The sequence below is a fragment of the Branchiostoma floridae genome, chromosome 10 (genome assembly GCF_000003815.2).
Source record: "Branchiostoma floridae strain S238N-H82 chromosome 10, Bfl_VNyyK, whole genome shotgun sequence".
Lineage (NCBI taxonomy): Eukaryota > Metazoa > Chordata > Leptocardii > Amphioxiformes > Branchiostomatidae > Branchiostoma > Branchiostoma floridae.
The window spans coordinates 4,011,852-4,032,152 of NC_049988.1; the positions used below are offsets into that span (position 1 = coordinate 4,011,852).

Genomic DNA, 20,301 nt, shown 5'->3' on the forward strand with positions numbered 1-20,301 from the left:
AATTGCCAGAAAGGTCTTGACTGTCAAGGACTTTTCTTGACTTGAATGAGGTAATGCTGAGACTATATGGTACAAGTAGATAGGATGGTGTGTGCCTGGGCCACACCAATTTTATTTGTTGTTTCTCGGATTTCCTAACCCTATTTTTTCTAATTTGAAAAAAAAAAAATTAATAATAATTTTTTAGAATTGATGGCCACACCTCGTGTTGACAAAAACTCACTGCCTCTCCTTTCTTAAATTAATTAGTATTCGCCTCAAATTCCAGTAGCTGTACGTGCCTATTTTGGACGATACATTAATTATTTTTTCTTCAAACTTTGGACTTTGCTACCAGGGACCCCCTAAATGTTGAAACTTTAGGTTTTCCTGTCCGATCTCTCCTATCCCCGACCTTTTTGAATGTTTTTTTTTTTTCATTTTTTTAACCGACCGACCCAATTTTTTTCTTAAAAAATCAGTGAAACAGCAAATAAAACTGGTGTGGCCCTGTCTGTTGATGTATGTAGAGACGGAAATTTCATTTTCCACTATGGTGCAAGTTTACGCAGGAGTGAGTGGACGCCGATCGGCCGGAGTGACCAAACTATAAGGGATGAAGTGCCTATTTGCAGCGAATGAGAAAAAGGTTTCAATCCAATCCCAGCTATCAAGCCTGTGAACCCTGTAGTGTGAAGTTCAATCTTAAGAAGTGCAAGGCCACGAGATAGAAATAGATGGCAATCTTCCTGGTGTTGAACTGCATAAAGATATGTGTCTGGCACTTTCAAGATGGGGAATAATGGACAATAAGTGAGTGAGCGAGTGAGCAAGTGAGTCAGCAATTGAATGAGTGAAAATCAGTAACAGAGTAAGTTAGTGATAGTGAGTGAGTGTGCAATTGAGTTAGTAAGAATAAGAGTAAATGAGTGCAAGAATGAGTGAGCAAGTGGGTGAGTGAAAGAGTTAAATGATTGAGTGAGTGCAGGAGTGAATAAGTGGGTGAGTGCAAGAGTGAGAAGGCAATTGAATGAGTGTGTGATAGGTGAATAAGTGAATGTGAGTGAGATTGAGATTGTGATTGATTGAGTGAGTGAGTGAGTGAGTGAGTGAGTGAGTGAGTGAGTGAGTGAGTGAGTGAGTGAGTGAGTGAGTGAGTGAGTGAGTGAGTGAGTGAGTGAGTGAGTGAGTGAGTGAGTGAGTGAGTTCTGGTTAAGCTAATAGGAATCTTGTATTATGTCTCGTAAGAATAGGACTATTTCTGATTCATATTAACTTTCTGATATCTATGTACTATATGTCATTGAGAACTAGCTATCATCAACATTTTCTTTTTCTCATAATTAATTGTGAGCAGTAATTATGATAAATTAGCATTGCTTTTACAATGTCAGGAGATGATTTGTTATGTGCACTCTGCTGTAACCTTTTGTAGGGTATAGCATTTTATCATATGAAATGCCAGACACAGTCATTAAACCTTTATCATGTAGGGTCGTTGAACCCTTATATCGGGTAAGGTCATTGAACTGTATTTTAGAGGATCATTTAGGGTATCCCATAACACCTGTTAAGCCTAAGGGTATGGCTGAAAATGATAGTGTATGAGAATGGAGGGTGTAGCTTAATTGCAGTGTCAATATTTATATAACCCGGTTGCCCTTAAAAGCAAATATGATGCAATAATCCAATTTGAGATAATTTGACAGCATTTTTTTGGTCTAGCCATTAGAAACGTAGATTCAATTTGTTATTAAGACAATTTGTACATAACATCTTTTAACATAACAAAGTTAGAGTTAGACCCTTCCCGCGCCTGATGGCGCATAGGGCGGCGTCCATCTCTGTTACTTTAGCCCTGGGCCACACAACGCAATCACTACAGCAGGGGGCTAGTCCACTGGTAGTGGTGTGTGTTCAACTTCCATACTCTTTCCCGAATGCTGAGTGCTAAGCAGAGAAAGCAGCATGTACCATTTTTAAAGTCTTTGGTATGGCTCGGCCGGGGATCGAACTCACGACCTACCGAATGCAAGGCGAACACTCTACCCACTAGGCCATTGCACCGGTACACATAACAAAACTGGACGTTATATGATGTATGAATTAGAAGAAAGGACTGACCTATTGCTTTAGGAATGTTTGGTGTTGTTTTGGGATACAAAGAAATTCATTTAATATGTGCAAGGAGTTGCAAAAGTACAATGTAGCTGCTGTAGTTTTGGTAGTATGTGTGGATTTGTTTATATTTGAGTGGTTGAAGAGCATATTATGATGAAGTTGTCATGATGTCAAATGAACAACACATGGGACAATATTATTATTAGCCCCCTTGTAGCTTTCCACGGAACTGCAGCAGATCTTCAGATTTTGGTATCTTTTTTATTGAACTTGACTTGGTTCAAGATTTTTGAGTTCCAGGTAGCTAATAGCTTTCAGTACTGGCAAGGAATCGGACATAGAAAAACATGACCTATTTCAGAACTTTACAAATAACTTTACACACCGATGACCTAATCTCTCACACACGAATGACCAAACGCAAAAACATTACTGAACCCAAACGCAAAGACATAACTGCACCCAAGGGAATTGCGCTCTCTGGAAAGAAAAGAAGGTTTTCTTCTAAACCTGAAGGCTAGTCAATTACGCCGCTCTCGAAAAAAAGATTACTGGGAACATCTCAACTTTTCCCCTTTTCACTTTATGGACGCCTTTTCGAGCATGCATGCCCCGAGAAACGAAATAGGCTTCTTCCAACGCTTTACACCTTACAGACACGGCTAATTGACAAAAGCTAGCGACAATGACCCACCACTCTCAGTGATAAAACGGGGCTTTTTCCTAATCTTACACTTTACACTTTACAGACACGACATCATCTTAGCACACAGACCCTGAAAAAATTCGAGGCTGTTTTTGCAAAGCTTACATTTACACTTTACAGACACGGCTCATTAACCACTGGGGTAGATTGACAAAAGCTTGCGACAATGACCCACCACTCTCAGTGAAAAAACGAGGCTTTTTCCTAATCTTACACTTTACACTTTACAGACACGGCATCATCTTAGCACACAGGCCCTGAAAAAATTCGAGGCTGTTTTTGCAAAGCTTACATTTACACTTTACAGACACGGCATCATCTTAGCACACAGGCCCTGAAAAAATTCGAGGCTGTTTTTGCAAAGCTTACATTTACACTTTACAGACACGGCTCATTAACCACCGGGGTTGATTGACAAAAGCTTGCGACAATGGCCCACCACTCTCAGTGATAAAAAAAACGGGCTGTTTCAGTTCTAATCTTACACTTTACAGACCCGGCATTATCTTAGCAAACTGCACCGGCCCTGAGAAAAAAAGGGCTGTTTTCCCAATTTTACACTTCACTTTACAAACACGGCAACGTAACGTTCAAAAAAATGGCTTGATTTGACCGAGATATACGCAGCTCTGCACACACATGCTAGACAATGACTTGTTGAAGCAACTGTGAACTCACAAAGGATGAACAGTGAACTGGACTGTAGATGTTATCTGATAAACGTCCAGGAACAACGAGTGAATTGGCCACTGCGCCGTCTATCGATATAGGAGAGAGAATAATGAAAACCTTTAAGTTTGTTCAACATACACTGCGCCAGGTGCAGGTCACACAAAAGAAGAGTCACGCAAAAACATGTACACGTTGTCAGCTTTATTTTTATAGCACAAATACTATTATAGTACGTTCTTTTGATTGGACAAAATGTATACGTATGTGCTTGTTACATTTTGTAAACTAAGGTTTGTTGTGCGCTAGACATCAAGTATACTGGCATTTTTACGTATCCATCGGTACCACGGCCTAAAAAACACTCAAGTTCACCTTTGGAACTTTTTTTCTGTATATTTCAACATTACCACGATTACAAAGGAGGAAGCCAGTGTCTAGTATAAATTGTTTTGTGTGTGCAGAGCTGCGTATATCTCGGTCAAATCAAGCCATTTTTCGAACGTTACGTGGCCTGTCTGTAACGTGAAGTGTAAAATTGGGAAAACAGCCTTTTTTTCTCAGGGCCTGTGCAGTTTGCTTAGATGATGCCGGGTCTGTAAAGTGTAAAGTGTAAGATTAGGAAAAAGCCCCGTTTTTTCACTGAGAGTGGTGGGTCATTGTCGCTAGCTTTTGTCAACCAACCCCGGTGGTTAATGAGCCGTGTCTGTAAAGTGTAAATGTAAGCTTTGCAAAAACAGCCTCGAATTTTTTCAGGGCCTGTGTGCTAAGATGATGTCGTGTCTGTAAAGTGTAAATGTAAGCTTTGCAAAAACCGCCTCGAATTTTTTCAGGGCCTGTGTGCTAAGATGATGCCGTGTCTGTAAAGTGTAAATGTAAGCTTTGCAAAAACAGCCTCGAATTTTTTCAGGGCCTGTGTGCTAAGATGATGTCGTGTCTGTAAAGTGTAAATGTAAGCTTTGCAAAAACAGCCTCGAATTTTTTCAGGGCCTGTGTGCTAAGATGATGCCGTGTCTGTAAAGTGTAAATGTAAGCTTTGCAAAAACAGCCTCGAATTTTTTTCAGGGCCTGTGTGCTAAGATGATGCCATGTCTGTAAAGTGTAAAGTGTAAGATTTCGAAAAACGCCTCTCTTTTTTTTCGCTTGGCGTGTGCTTATGATAAAAGCGGTGTAAAGTGTAAGGTTTGGAAATATTTCTTTTCTCAGGACCTCTGTTTTATGGGAGAGCCTGTGTCTGCAAGATGTAACTAATGTCTTTTTCTCGGAGCATTTCTCCGTTGTTGAACGTAGATTGTTGTATATTTAGATGGCCCGTGCCTGGAAGATAAAATATGTAAGATTTGGAATAAAGACAACAATGTCTAGGACAGCATAAGAAAAGAGCGAGGTTACATAACCTTTCAAATTAGTCTTGCCTAAACATTGAATTCCCTTGGGTGCAGTATTCTTCAGTGTAAAGTTATTTGTAAAGTTCTGAAATGGGTCATGTTTTTCTATGTCCGATTTCTTGCCATATATAATAGCTTTTGATCTTTGGAATAAGTATGTGTTCTCTTGCAGCTTTTCTCGAAACTGCAGGTTTGTTTTTGTTTGAAAATTGAAACAGTATATGATTGATACACAATCTGAAACAAGCTGCTGTTCTAGTCTGGCCCATGCTACAAATGGAATCTGTTCATCCGTTGAAATGTTGAACATTGCACTCACATTGAAGTTTATCTTCACAAGCTGCGTTCAAGGCTTAACAGCCATGTCGCTTGGGAATTTTCTTCAGAGCTTGTTTTTATCAACGAAGATGCCTGTATAACTATCTTTGTCATGTTGAGAGAAGTCTGAAAGCCATGAGCATCACTCGGGGCTCCATGTGGGATTAAACTAAATGAGATTCGTTAGGAGCACCTGTGGCTCGGATGTGAAACGCTGCTAATGCGTCTCCGCAGGTGTGCAGTTTGTCATGATCCAGCCGTTTTAGACTTGCTCTTTTAAGATTCTTTTTGTGGTGTCAAATGGTAGAGTGGACAGTAGACACATTAGCAAAGGACACATCCGTGAACATTCCAAGTCATAATAACTCACCCCACACAGCATCCCACTATCTCAAGTATCCAAAAAGTCTGATTTTACAAGAAAAAGATCCAGATTGGCGGAAGTTATCGCAGTTCTCAAAACTGCTGCCCTCTTGGTTTCCGATGACATCAACTTAGGGACTGGCCACTTCAAATTAGGGGTCTGCAAAGACCAAAAGAACAAAACCTTGTTTTTCATCCTAAATCTAAAAAGTCTGCACCCTGCACTGTCTCATCAAATTGATATAAAATTTATCTTACATTTTCCATGAAAATGGCTGCTTTAAGTCACAGATAGGCAAAATGCTGGAGAGACTTGAACTGGGCCTTCTGCGGCTGCGTGAATAAATGGTCACTGCCCACGAGCTCACTATTTCCTGGCTTTCCAGGGTTAGGCATTTTATCCTTTGTAAAGGTACTTTACATTCAAGGTCTACTCTATAATATATTAAGGCTACAAAGCTACAAACAATTTTGTAACGGTAGTTAACCTTTATCCACATGATAACCTATATCCGTTATCTAAAAAAAGACTGAGGTGTTTAGGGATATCTAGTCGACGGAAGTAGGTTTCAAATTGCAATATTTTCATAGCATTCCAGTCGGAAAAAGTCGTCTGTTGACTTGATATCCCTAAATACACTGATTTTATATACAACGGATAAAGGTTACCCCGCGGATAAAGGTGAACTAGCGTTACCTGTTGTCATTTTTGTTTCTTGAATTTATAGCCAGCTAACTGAGTTATGATGCCAAACTCAGTTATACCTACAAAAATTTACCTGGTGCTGAAAAAGTTAGGACAATCACACATGTACTAATTCTCTGACATATTTACGACAATCATGACATATTTGTTAATCTTTTCTTAGATTATATATTACAAGGTCTACTCCTTACATGAGAGCTGTATAAACTATAAACAATATGTACCTGTTGACATTATAGAGTCTTGAATTCATAGCCAGTTAACTCTGGTATACCTACAAAAATTTACCCGATGCCAAGAGGGTAAACCAATAGGTCAAAATCACCTCTCCCTCTTTAAAAGGCCCATGGGAAATTTATTTGCAAGATGGAATAGACTTCTGTCCTACTTATCATTACTACAGGTACATTTTGTACCTCCAGTACATCTTTTATTGCTCACACCTCTAGATCTATGTCAAGGATAACATTTGGTTAACCTGCTTAGAGCGACGAAGCTATTAACTACAGTGGGGGGGGGATGGCAACTCACACCGTTTATTCCTAATACATCAAAACCTTATTATCTACCACCAAAAATCAAGGACAGCATGTCCTGCACAAAGGATACAGAGTCCAGAGGTTCTGCTGCAATATCATCGTTGGCCTCTAGGAGGCCCATATGCATGTAGACCTTCAAATTACCAACCCACATACCAAATATTATCGCAATCCATCCACAGTTTTTTTTTTATAATGCTGGCCACATAACGTTATATTTTTGGAAACGCACACTGTCAGACAGACACACACATGCAGAAACACCAAAAACAATGTCTGAGGCCTCTTTCTCTTGGAGGTAAAAAAAAAGAAAATGTTCTGCATGAAGAATGCTATTTATTCGGACATTATATGAAAAGTCCCATTTAGGCTATCCTGAATGGTATATTCTATTAGTTGAAGATGTACAACAAAATATGGGTAATCAACCACTGAGGTTGAAAATATTTATTTTAGAAAGTCCTAAAAGAACATAAAATGTTCAAGATGGCTTAAAAAGGTCTTTGCAGTCCTAAAACCACTTATGATCTGATGCAAAGTGTGTAAAATATTTTGGTCGTAAAGTTATAGGACATGTGCTTATTCTTTGACGTATTTACGACAGTCATGACATATTCGTTAATCATTTCTTGGCTTTATAAATTGCTTACAGCAGTTTCTGCGTTTATGGAAAACTCTTACGGCGATGGTTGCATATTACAGCCCATCTGTCCAAAGTAGTGCATAGTGTTTTCCATGGAATCATGCCAAAATCAATGCTCAGATACCATCCAAAGATTTGAACTTATGTTGCCTATAAAGCTGTAATCACCTGCATGCAGAATGGCACGGTGTACCGAAAGTGCGAAAAGGAACGAAAAATCGCTTTAATTAGTTCCTTTTTGTTCCTTTTTTTGCACATTCGGTACTTTCTTTTTAGTTCCTAAAAGTTTCATTCTTTTTTGTTCGTTTTTGTTCCTTTCGCACTTTTGGTACACCCGAATGGAGGTATTGTTTCGGGTTTGTCTATATGTGTGTGTGTATATGTGTCTTAATGTGTGTTTACAAACAAATATTTGTCGTCAAGACTAATATGTCTGGTGTTTGAGTAGGTATTGGCAAGATAAAGGTCAAGGTTGATATTGGACCCCATAATCGAGAGCCATGACATTTGTTTTTCTATAACCTAGTATCCACTTGCCACATATCATCACAGCCCATCCAGATAGTCTTATGTTATGGTAGACCAGAAATTTGTAGAAACAATACACAAACACACACACAGACACACACATGCGACCAGAACCTCCATTTTTCATGGAGGTAATAACATTTTTCATGGAGGTAATAAGTGTCTGTGAATAGCCGAAGGAATTTCTGAGGTTGCATTGTGGGGTCAGCTGTAAGAGAAAGGGTAATGATTGTTCTGGCCCAATGGTTGAATCAGGGATTTCTTTCAATGGACTCATTTTAGAGCGGAGCCAGAGAGTCTCGTCTTCCCTTTTGTAGTGTCAGATTTTTTTGACAGATATGCTGCATTGAACACCTTACTTCGGAGACTGGGCGATGACACAGAATTGAAATGACATGCATTTGCACTCTGCTCTCAGACTATCGCAAGTGTAATAGTGTTGTTTGACTCCTTGTGATTTTCTAGGGCGGAGTGGCTTTCCACGATGAGGGCAAAGGGAATGGCTAAATTGCCAAGAGCAGACTGAAAGGCTGTAATGGGGGTTTATGGATGAATGGATGTATACTTAGTTATTAGCAGGGTGAAGGCTGCAATAGGGGTTTAAGGATGAATGGATTGAGTTTGATTAGCACTGGCTGTAAGGCTGCAATAATGGTATGGGGTGAAGGGATATTTGCTGGAATACTGGAAGGCTGTGATGGGGATGTGGGGATAAATTGGGAATAGTCAGATGCTTTTGCAAGCTTTGTAAATTAATCTACACCAGTAGTCATGGAGGGATATACAGAGGATAGCTGCCGACAGAGCTTGCTGGGCCAACCTGACTGCCTCATGTGTCGGACGACACGGGAGCCCCTAAGTCTAAGTCTAAGTCTAAGTAGTCATTCTACAAAAATGTTCAACAAGACATGCTATTGTTCATATTTGACATCTTTCCCAAATTAAAGGATAAAGCAACGTTAAGTGTGTGCATTTTGCAATTACATGATGGACAAAAGAGATTTCCGCCATTTAGATTACAGGAAAGTTTTCTTGTTCCATTACAAGCCTTGTCCGTTGTGTCAAACTACGAAAATGATTTAAACCAGACAATGACCTGGAACAAAGTAGAAAGTCCCCAGGGCAGCTGGAATGTGCGGAAAGGCCATTAACTTTTCTCATTTACACATAATAAACAGGCATGACCCAGATTTGCTAATGCAGAAATTACTCATTCGGTAATAATTTGTCTTAATGCTTGGATGAAGGTGAATGCATTTTTCTTCATCTATAGCAGAGTAGGTCAAGGTATCATGACCTTTTCTTGCCTTTGGTCATGAAATGCTTTTAATTTCGCCCGGCGAGGTTTCAAAGTTTAAAGAATATCACAAATAGTATTTGAATTCTAGTATCTGAATTAAAACGGTTTATCTAGTCATTTTAGAGTTACCAGCAGAACTACAAGATGCTTAATGTTTTCATTTCATTTCTTTGATCACAAATTTTAGCTTACAGCTGATGTTTGTTTTGTGATGGACAATTTCTGCAGAAATTGACAAGAACGTATTGCTGAGGAAACTGTGATATCATCTTTCGTGTTATTATCCATTACCAATTCTGCAGCACATTCACACCATCTCTCTGTTAGTCTTTTGTTAGATTAGGAAGATTGATCATTTGGATCTTACCTGTAGTCCGTGTTATATATGGGTCACTTTATCATAGCAATCAGGGGCCCTTTTGGGATTGCATATTGAGTGGAAGCCGGAGCTATTTCAGGGCTTGAAATATACAATGATCATGATTGTATCTTTATTATACAGGTCTAAGTGTAGGTGAATTTGGAGTTTTGTAGGTGTTTCTTGTATCTATTTGGCAGCAAGCGTTTACCCCGCACTGGTCATTGGTTAGGTACTGTGAATCTCAAAATGTAAGCAGTGGTTTTATTTTAGACGCCCAAAGTTTAAATGAACAATAAACAGCGTGATCCATAAATTCCATTTTAGAACAAAAAGGAAATGCAGGTAAAACCTGTCTGATATTTTGAACATTACTTGTGCCAGCAGTGCAGGTATGTTGAAAAAAGTGTTTAGGCTTGCTAAAGTATTTTTACTATCCTTTTCATTTTGTGCTTTCATTGCTCTCAGCTATTTTCTTGTCTTGCTTATTCATTTTTGTTCAAATGCTTTCAGTTTTGACCAATCTTACATAACATTAGTTCACCTTTATCCAGGGGGACCTATTTCCGTTTTTTTCAAACAGGATATGTACAGATATCAAGTCAACGGAGGTTACTTTAAAATTGCAATATTTTCAGGATATTGCAGCTTGAAACCACCACCTGTTGGCAAAATATCCCTGCATACCCTGTTTTTTTTAAAACAACGGATATAGGTTACCCCACAGATAAAGGTGAACTAGCGTTACATGTATGCAACAAGGAGTACTAAGTTTATTGTCCAGATTGAATTAGGTCAAAGATTACCAGCCCCAAAACTCTTTAGCATGTTGGCTGTTTACTTGTTAATGGTGTAGAATTGATTGACCCAAAAGGTCATTCAATTACTTGGGAGCGTTGAATCCTTCGAAATGCAATTTTAGGCAAGAAAATTGACATGTAAGAGTCTGTGTACATGTTGAAGTCAGCGGCTCTTTATTAGCTTGTGTTGTTGTGGCCTAACTGGTGTCTCGCCACTTGTTGCTTTGCCATGTGGGTCAAAGATCATGGATTCAGAGGGCAGAGGTTGCATGGCGTGAGGGGTTCCGTTAGTCCTTTTGGATGGGACGTAAAGTCCTGCGTATGAGAGGTGATCAAGCCTCAGCCTCACCCAGATATGATAAGAACAGCTCAAATTTCAAGGCACAACTTCGCTGTATGAAGCCTTTTATCATTCAGTATCCTCCAAATTTCAAACCATTGCAGTGATTACTTGCATGCTGTTTTCTTCAATTGTGTCAATGAAATTGAGGTATCAGTTTAGTAAACATGATATTTTTTGGCATTTTAATTCAAGCAGTGCCAAAGGAGATTTGTACACTCTGCTATGATGCACTCTATAAATCTGATCCTTTGATCTGTCCTTAGTGCTAATTTGTTAGGTGGTGTTATTCTTGTGTGGATGTCATTTTACTGACTTTGCTTGATAATCAATGTAGATATTGATAAGATGGTAGATTCAAATAATCTTATAACCTTTTTTCATGTTAAAAAATGACATGCTTAGCTATTGTATTGTTTATTTAAAGATGTGAGCTTTCTAGAGTTTGTATAAAAAGTGAAAATGTTTTGCAATTTTTCGCAATTCGTGTTATCATCAGATTTGTAAGGAGTTTTGTCTTATACTTTTTGTGCCCTTCTCTTTACAGATCGTAACTTCATCATTGCCAATGCACAGGTGGAAAATCTGGCCATCATCTTCTGCAATGATGGGTTTTGTGAACTGTGTGGATACTCACGGGCGGAACTTATGCAGGTTAGTGTCTTCATCTGTGTGACATACTGAAAATGCAGAAATGTTCGCGGTGGTTTTATATTTGTAGTTTTTGCGGCGGACACTTCACCACGAACTTAAAACCACCACGAACATTTTTCCATGGTTGTAAGAGACTACAGTGCATGGTGCGACCGTGAACTTAAAGCCACTGCAAACAGTCCTTTTCCAGCTACCGTGAAGGAATTTCCTGTGAATTTAAATGCATGAACAGTATTCCTTTTTTCTGTATTCATTTGTTTATCAAGGTTTAACAAAATTGTTGAGAGAATAAATAATAGGTACTTTCAGCTTTTCAAAATGTCAATCTGGAGAGCAGACTCAGTAAGGTTTGATTTGCTCACTCTGAGATAGACCCCTACTTTTTTTTATAAGTGTGGTGGGTTTTTACCATACTTGAGGTGTGGTTCTCCTCAAACATAGGACCTCTACGAGGGGCGTTCAATAAGTAATAACTCTGACCCACTTCCAGTTGTCTGATCTAAATGAAATTTTGCATGTGTAATGATGCATATTTCTATAGTTTATGCTGCAAACAAGAGCTCTGAACTAATCGTGGTTTCTGATTTACTGGTGTTTGAACTGAGTTAGGTGTGAAATGGACCAGGTGTGAAATGGAGCCAGTTGAGTGTCGCACAGTGATCCGGTTTTTGTATTTGAAAGGAGGCACACCCAAGGAGACTTTTGATGAAATGAAAGAAACTTATGGTGATGATGCCCCATCATATGACCTTGTAAAACGCTGGCATCCTGAATTCAAACATGGCCGGAAGTCTGTGGAAACAGCTCCCAGACCTGGTCGTTCCTGTACTGCCATTGATGAGGCATCTGTGGGAGGACCAACCTGGGGTGTCCTACACAAATAGTGTCCAGAGCTGCATCAAACAATGGGAGAAATGCATAACTCTGGGTGGTTCCTATGAAGAGAAAGACTAATAACTGTGCCAAGTTTCATTAGTCTCCTGCTATGGGAAATGAGTCAGAGTTATTACTTATTGAACGCCCCTCATACTTTACTTCTTCTTCTAGGAGGGGGGTGCATGTGGATTAGGGTAAGCAAGCCAGACTGGCCATAAAGGCCTCAACTGTTGGGGCCTGAGCAATGTGTGCCGGCAGTCGATTCCACTCAACGATTGTGCGAAGGAAAAAAGAAAATTTTACACAGTCTCTTTCTGCTGTAATCAACTGATATTTAAATCCAATTGAAGAGGATTTCTAGATACTGTAAATGCTTCCATTTTTTTGCGGTTGTCGCTTCACCACGAACTTAAAACCACCGCGAAAATTTTTCCATGATATCATTAGACTACAGGCTATGGCGATACTGTGAACTTAAAACCACCGCGAAATGTCCATTTTCCCGCTGCCGCAAAAGTAAATCCCTGCAAACTTAAATGCATTTACAGTACTCATTTTCAGCTGAGTTGAGTGAGGGAAAATTTGAATATGCCTTTCCCAATGCAAGGGCTAAATGCTTTGAATACTCAGTGTATTGCATGAGTCTATACATTCATTCTCTTTCACTACTGCACCGATAAAAACATCTTGGCTATCAAACATCCCAGAGCACATGCATGTGGTCAGATACCCAGATAGGTCTTCTGACGACAGCATAATGAAATGCCGTCATCTGCAGTCTGGAAAGGTTCCTACCATTAGTCGATCGTAACGACACTTACTGACCTTGTTCGATGGAATGAAGGACTGGGAAGATATACAACGTCAGATGGCGTATGAACATTTGCTGCGGATGCCCCTTTGCAGCAAAGGTTGCGTTTGGTACAAAGACTGATGCATAAAATAGTAATAGTCAGTTAGGTGTGTTGTGCAAGTATAAGAACAAAAGTATTGAAATATTTTCTACCTGTATGTCCCATTTTATGTTCCTCTGTATGTTTTCTTTAAGGACATTGATGTGAACAACTCTTTCTAGATATCTACTGACAACCACATGTTTTCGAAGATGAAATATTTCCATGAGCACTTGTCATCTTCTTCGTATCAAAAATGACTGGTTCACTTTGCACTCCAGCTAAAGTGTCACTGCTAACAAATACTGTCACACTCATATATGTATGAGTAATCTTAGTTCAACTTTATCTGTAGGGTAACCTATATCCGTTGTATATACATGTAAAAATAGGGTATTTGGGGATCGTTAAGTCGATAGAAGGTAGTTTCACATTGCAATATTTTGAAAATGTTGATGTTTAAAACCCACGTTGTCGACCTGAAATCTCTATAATGCCCAGTCTTATTTAAAACAATGAATGTAGGTTACCCCACGAATAAAGGTGAATTAGCGTTACTAACAACCACAGGTTTTTCTAGATGAAATATTTCCATGAGCACCTGTCATCTTTTTTATAGCAAAAATGACTGGTTCACTTTGCACTGCGGCTTAAGTGTCACTACTAACAAATACTGTCACACTCATATACATGTGAATATAGATATTGTTAACTACTATCTAGATAAAGTGATTCCAGACGTACTGCTTCTATTGTGAAGAAGATGACAGATGGTTATGGAAGCTAATGTCAGTTCTTGAAAAGTATGTGGTAACGTTAAGAAAGGCTTTTATTGAACAGTCATTAACCAACCTGTGGACCAGGGTTGAACAAGTTTTCTAAAATCCACTTGTCCTATCGGGCAAGCACATAAAAAATGTACTTGCCCGAAACCAATTTTTCACTTGCCCAAAATTCAAATGTCACTGTTACTAGTTTATGCATTTTCACTTCCAGCAATGGAATTCTCTGTAGACACTTGCTTGATGTCATGACTGTAAAAAGTAACATTTATATATCAAAATTGCACTAAAATCAATGGAAAAATCTTACTTGCCCGATCGGACAAGTGGGGTAGGACATGCACTTGCCCGAACAGCACTTTCACTTGCCCTGGACAATAGGGCTAGTGGACTAATGTTTATCCCTGGTGGACACTATTCACAAACCATTTCTAGAGTCTGTTCCTTGATGAGGTGTGGTTCAAGGTGGATGTTTTTTTTTTAGCAAAACAGATGGTAAAATACGTTGATGAAGGTTAGACATCCGGGTAATAGGATATGCCAAATAGCAATTATTCAAGCAACTGGATATGATTTTGGCACCGGTCCACTACTTTTAGTCAGTGACACAAAAGAGATCTTGTTGGAGAGGAAGTTTATACATCCTATCTTTGAATTAATATGCAAAAGAGATCTAATAGGACTTTTGAGGGTGCAAGGTACTTTACCTCCCTGCACAAGAACCACTGGGCCAAAAAGATTCACCCCAGCAACTAAACATTAGCTGTGGATGCCCTTTCATATAGGTCACCAAGGCACATGGTCTAATGCAGGGAAGAGTACGTTCTGATCCTGAAACTCTGATGAGGCAAGGGAGGTTAATTGGGGGGCTTCTAAAACTGATGTCGTGTGCATGTGGGTGGGTTGGTACGTATGTTGGGTACCAAAGTCCTGCCAGTAAGTCCTTGGCAACTAAATAAATATAGAATACAACACGGTGCATTCCGTATCACCTTAAGTACCAGCCCAACTGCGGGTGATCCAACCCTCGGGAGGGCTGGGACCAAGGGTGATGTGGAATACACCGTGATGTATTCTATTTATGTCATACCCACCTGAGAAGACACATTTTTTAATGCAAAATGCGCCAGAAGTTTAGAAAATTTGGTGCCCACAAACAACAAACATTTTACAACAGCAATGTTACAGCATCAAAATCGGGTATTCAAATTTTCAACCATCCCGCACTCAGCGTGCACAGAGTATGTTCAAAATATTCAATGGAAGCCTGGTGTGATAAAACTTCAAAGCCTGTGTGATACGGCTTTTCATCACCTGGTCCGAAACACCTGTATCAAATGTTATCGCGGCCTAGGTATGACATAATGGTCTGTATCATATATATCACACATAAAAGCGGTCAAACATTTGACAGAGGATGAGGTATGATGCTTTTTCCTAAGCTATTAGTTCATTACCGCTTTGCTACAGCTCTCGTGTTTTATCCAAGCACACTTCGTCACCCCTACATCACCATTCAAAATGAAGAATGCAATGCCTTACAACATGTCATAGCTGGGGCCAATCCTATAGACAATTTGCTGAATTTGTTCTCCAGTCCACAGGTCCACGGAATTTGACCCAGATGGCCAACCAGCAGGGTTGTGTTTCTGCTTGTGCCACAAGGACATGTTATCAACTTGAAGATGTTTGAATGCCAGTATTTTCTTAAAGAGTTGATATACTGTAAATGCAGAAACTTTTGCGGTGGTTTAATGTTTGCGGTTTTTGCGGTGGCTGCTTCACCGAGAACTTAAAACCACCGTGAACATATTTCCATGGCAGTAATAGGTGAAGAGGCTACAGTGCATGGTGCTGCCATGAACTTAAAACTACCGCGTTTTCCCCGCTACTGCAAAATTAGATCCCCATGAACTTAAATACATTTACTGTAACATTTAGAAAGATAAACAGGTGCTCCAAACAATCTTACATGAGTTGCTTGCAAGTGGCATACAATGTATACCCGTTTCTGTATGTAAAGCAAGACTGTGACAAATGTCGTTGAACTGTCTCACATATCTGAAAATCACCCCCTCCCTCTTTGCCGCTAATAAAACATTCTGTCAGAGTCGCTCCCGAAGTCTTGCCTATGAGATGCAAACTTTGCCCCAGTTGCAGAAAACTCTTCATAAAACTTTCATGTAGCGGTATAATGCTATCATGGAGAACGATCAGAGATGACCATCCTGGAGGCTTATGGAGTGTATGGATAGCCCTCCGGATATACTGAGTGCACTCAGGCAAAGAAAATCCCATTTGCAGCATCCACATATAGCACTGAATCCGGACACGGGATGTTGTGGGCTGAGTTATCCCAATAAGTTGTTTTACATTTCTTATTTGACTGGGTTTAAATTCATTTCAGTTGTGTGGCAAGAAGTGGAGTTGGCATGAGTTTGAATTTACATGTAACGCTGGTTCCCCTTTATCCGAGGGTAACTTATATTTGTTGAAAAAAACGTATTTAGGGATATGATGTTGACGGACGCGTCAACGGTGGTTTCAAATCGGAACATTTTGAAAATATTACATTATATTTGAAACCACTGTCAGCAGACTTAATACTCCTAAATGTGCTGTTTTTAAGGACAATGAATATATGTCACCCTACGGATAAAGGTGAACTAGCGTTATATAGTTCTACAGTTGGTGCTGCAGGCTTTGTCTAGGTCTGTAGATGGTAAAAAAATGTGTTTAACTTGGCAAAAAATTTACAATGATAAATAAAACAAGAGAGTCACAAAATCTCAGGGACACAAGAGATCTCCAATTTCTTGTTTTTTAAAAACACGTTAACTTTGGAATAGATGATGTTTTATGAATTAGCACTGTAAAAATGACTGCTACAGCTGTTAAAAAGAAAGTCTTCAAGACGTAGGTAAAGACTTTTCAGACTGGGGGCCCAAAGCTACATCACTTAGTCTCTGCCACAAGAACTGTCTGCCACTCAAAAATTATGGCCATAGCCTCAGCAGAACACAAGATATCTTTTTCTGACCCCAACCTCCAAGCCAGTTATCATCAGGATTTATCCAGGGCTTCTTCAGTTATTCTGGAGACACACACACGGGCAAACAAATTGCACATAGACTAGCTACTAATATCTCATGAAGGAAGTCAGTGACCTCTTTAGAAAGGCTTTCTACCATCTTAGATTAATGAATGTGGATGTAGATATATCAGGACTAAGACGTAGCTGTCATAGACGGAATAGATGAAGAATGATGTTGGGTCTCTCAAACGGTGACTTTTGTACTCATGCTGGTTTCCCTGGATGGTCCTTTCCATCTTTGTCTTCAGCTGTGTTCATCTGGCAAACTTGTAATCGTGCATTTGGGATGTGTCCTTATTTAAACTTGATGATATGCCCAGTTGCTTGAGTAACTGTCATCTTCAATACTGTTTGGAGTTCAGAAATGAAAATAAGCATATGAAGTATAGTTATATGTACAACATTGAACATGTATTGTGATTTCAATACAGTCAAACCTGTCTATAGCAGCCACTCAAGGGACTGGAGAAATATGGCTATCATAGAGAAAATGTTGATCAATTGACCATGAGCAAGCTACACATGATTTACGGTCCCACTAATCTTTCTCACCAGGTAACATTGTCTCGATCGGTAAAATCACCAACAAAGACTTGCACTTTAATGCTAAGACATGCCTTCTGCTACAGCCAAAATGACCCTGTCAGGAACTCCATATCCTTGCAAACTACAACTTCAAACTCGGTGCAGGGTGACATGAGGCTGCAGTATGGTTGCAATAGGCAGTGTTTCTGTGTCAACGGGACCGGAAATCGTGTGGCCATGGCCGTGTTGGACAGGTGGCCGCTAAGCGTATTTCTTAATCATTACGAAATCCAGGGACCGACAAAAAGTGGCCACTATGGCCAGGTGGCTGCTATGCAAAGGTGGCCGATAATAAAGGTTGACTGTATTTCAGATATTTCTGTCGTTCATGACCCACGCTGCTGAAAATCTGGTTTGCGTGATAATTACATTCGTTGTTTGTTTTTCATAGTAAACTGCCATTAGATGTAACATACCAGTTTTGTATGGTATGTTAAAGCTGCATAAGACTGGACTTTAAGGTTTTAGCCATTCAAACTAGTAGGGCCTAGGAAAAAATGTTGTGTTTCTTGTTCCAGTTCTGAAAAAGTAGGGTCGGTAGGTAGGGATTATGTTTTTTCTTGTAATTTTTTAGGCTGGTCAAAATTCTAGGGAGACATATTATAATACAGTTGAACAAAGTAAACTGAAATGCATGAGCATATTTGTCTTTCAATGTCAAACTTTAAGTTTGTACACAAAAGATACATTCTTCTTCATTGAATAGGACAAGCAGCATTTTTACGTCAATAGGAAGCAGGCTGAATAAAAATTCTAAATGTGAGTTATGTGACTCCACTGCCCACCAAAAAAAGTCTAGTAAGAGTCATCAGTTTTTCTAGGAAACAGGAAACACAACATTTTTTCCAAGGCCTGAGGATGGACCCCGACTCTTTTCAATAAGTGTGGTGGGATCCTTAACATGCTCGAGGCGATGCTGTCCTTAATCACGGGACTTCTGTCTTTCTGTCCCACTTCCGAGGACAAAAATTGTTATTGGACTCCAGAGGACAAGGGTTACATGAGGACATCCGATAATGAATAACTATATTAAGCTTTATGATATGGGTGACCACCCATAAATTTGTGTCCAACCATCAAATCATGGCAACAAAAATGAATTAGCTAATGACTACAGCCCATAAAATGATAAGTCCTATACAGTGAGTGTGTGGTCTATAGTTGAGCCAAAATGTTCTGAAACATAAGCATAATCTTGTTATATGTGTAACATATGACTATCTGATTAGCTTCAATCTTGTTGAAATTGGCTCTATCTCTAAGTATATACTATAGAAGGAATTGACTATCCTCTCCTCTGCATATGAAAGCATTGATTAATTTGCTCATCATTGTAAATAGCATATTCTAATCAATAGCCCTGTTGTAATGTGATTTGGTTAGAAGTTGCAACTGATATTTGATGAAATAAAACTGTTGCACCAGTTATTGATATCAAAATGGACAAAGTTAAAGTAGAACTGCTATATTCACAGTTTCTATCATTTTTTTGAAATGACTTGGCATAAACCTGAGTCAATGTACAGGTGTGATATACCTGCTTTCATTTTCAAATACCTGTCCAAGTCGACCCCCCGGGGGACTGGGCAAAAGCAGTCGATTTGATCAGGTGTTTGGTTAGAAGAGTATCGACAAATGAGTTTAATGGCAAATAGCAAGCACACGCACGTGCATCTGCCGTCATCTTTATTTTGAACATAACACCATAATGGTAGTCAAAATCCAACACAAACTGGCCGAATTTGGAACAAAATTGCGCTAGTTATCACTGAAAGTCGATGACGCCTCAAGATTTGAAAATGATGCGGTCGTTATGGACAGGGATTTGTTCCTAATTTTTGGCGGTCGCGTTGGTCAGTTGGTCATTGTGAAGAGGTCGCTTAATGCTTACGTCAATGGGGAAAATTTTTGGGACCGAGAAAAAGTGGTCGTAATGGCCAGGTGATTGCTAAGAAGAGGCCAATGCTGTTTCTCATAACAAGCAACTGGACTAGAAATTTTATTCTGCATCACTCTGTACTACACGTCACAGACCTGTAGTAGGAGAATAATGAATATCCACAAGAGCTATCTATCAACCAAAAATCTTGACCATGTCTTAATTGTCCAGATATCAAAAAGAGAGATACTAAGGGACTCAAGAAATTTGCTAAGGGACCCAAAATCTACTAATTTTCAGGTCCTATTAAAACGTACCCAGATATAAAGCGTCAAGGCAATTGACTCATGCATTCTTGAGTTATCATTGACAGACAACCAGATGCTGCCAAAAACGTGGCAAAAGCAAAAATCCACAAATCTGTAACTTGAATATTTTCCCCTATCCTCACCACAAACCATTCTGGCATGAGACCAGAGAAAACCAATGCCAAAATCAGCTTGGTCTGAAGAGTTTCTGCTAAAAATCTAAATGTCAAGTTATTATCAACCTTTTTTCTATTTTGTTTCCTAACCACAAGCCATACTGGTGTGAGTGGCCCTGAATGTTAAAAAAACAATGTCAAAATCATCCAACCGTCTGCACAATGATTGTGATAGACAGCTGGGCCTTGAAAAGGTCTCTGCTAATAAGCTGGCTCATGGTTTGAAGTGCACATGTGAAGTGTAGTGCACTGTGGCTAATATGTCCAAGTGGAGCACCCCCCCCCCCGAGACAGAA

The 20,301-nt window shown here is 39.4% G+C and overlaps 1 protein-coding gene across 3 annotated transcripts in view; it reads left to right on the forward strand.

Annotated features, from left to right (window-relative positions):
• The window catches only part of LOC118424164 (potassium voltage-gated channel subfamily H member 6-like), a 109,685-nt gene that overhangs the window by 36,168 nt on the left and 53,216 nt on the right, over nucleotides 1-20,301 (forward strand). For all 3 annotated transcript variants that reach the window (XM_035832698.1, XM_035832696.1, XM_035832699.1), the window contains exon 2: nucleotides 11,306-11,412. In XM_035832698.1, the coding sequence (XP_035688591.1) occupies nucleotides 11,306-11,412 (107 nt within the window). The remainder of the gene's footprint in view (nucleotides 1-11,305; nucleotides 11,413-20,301) is intronic.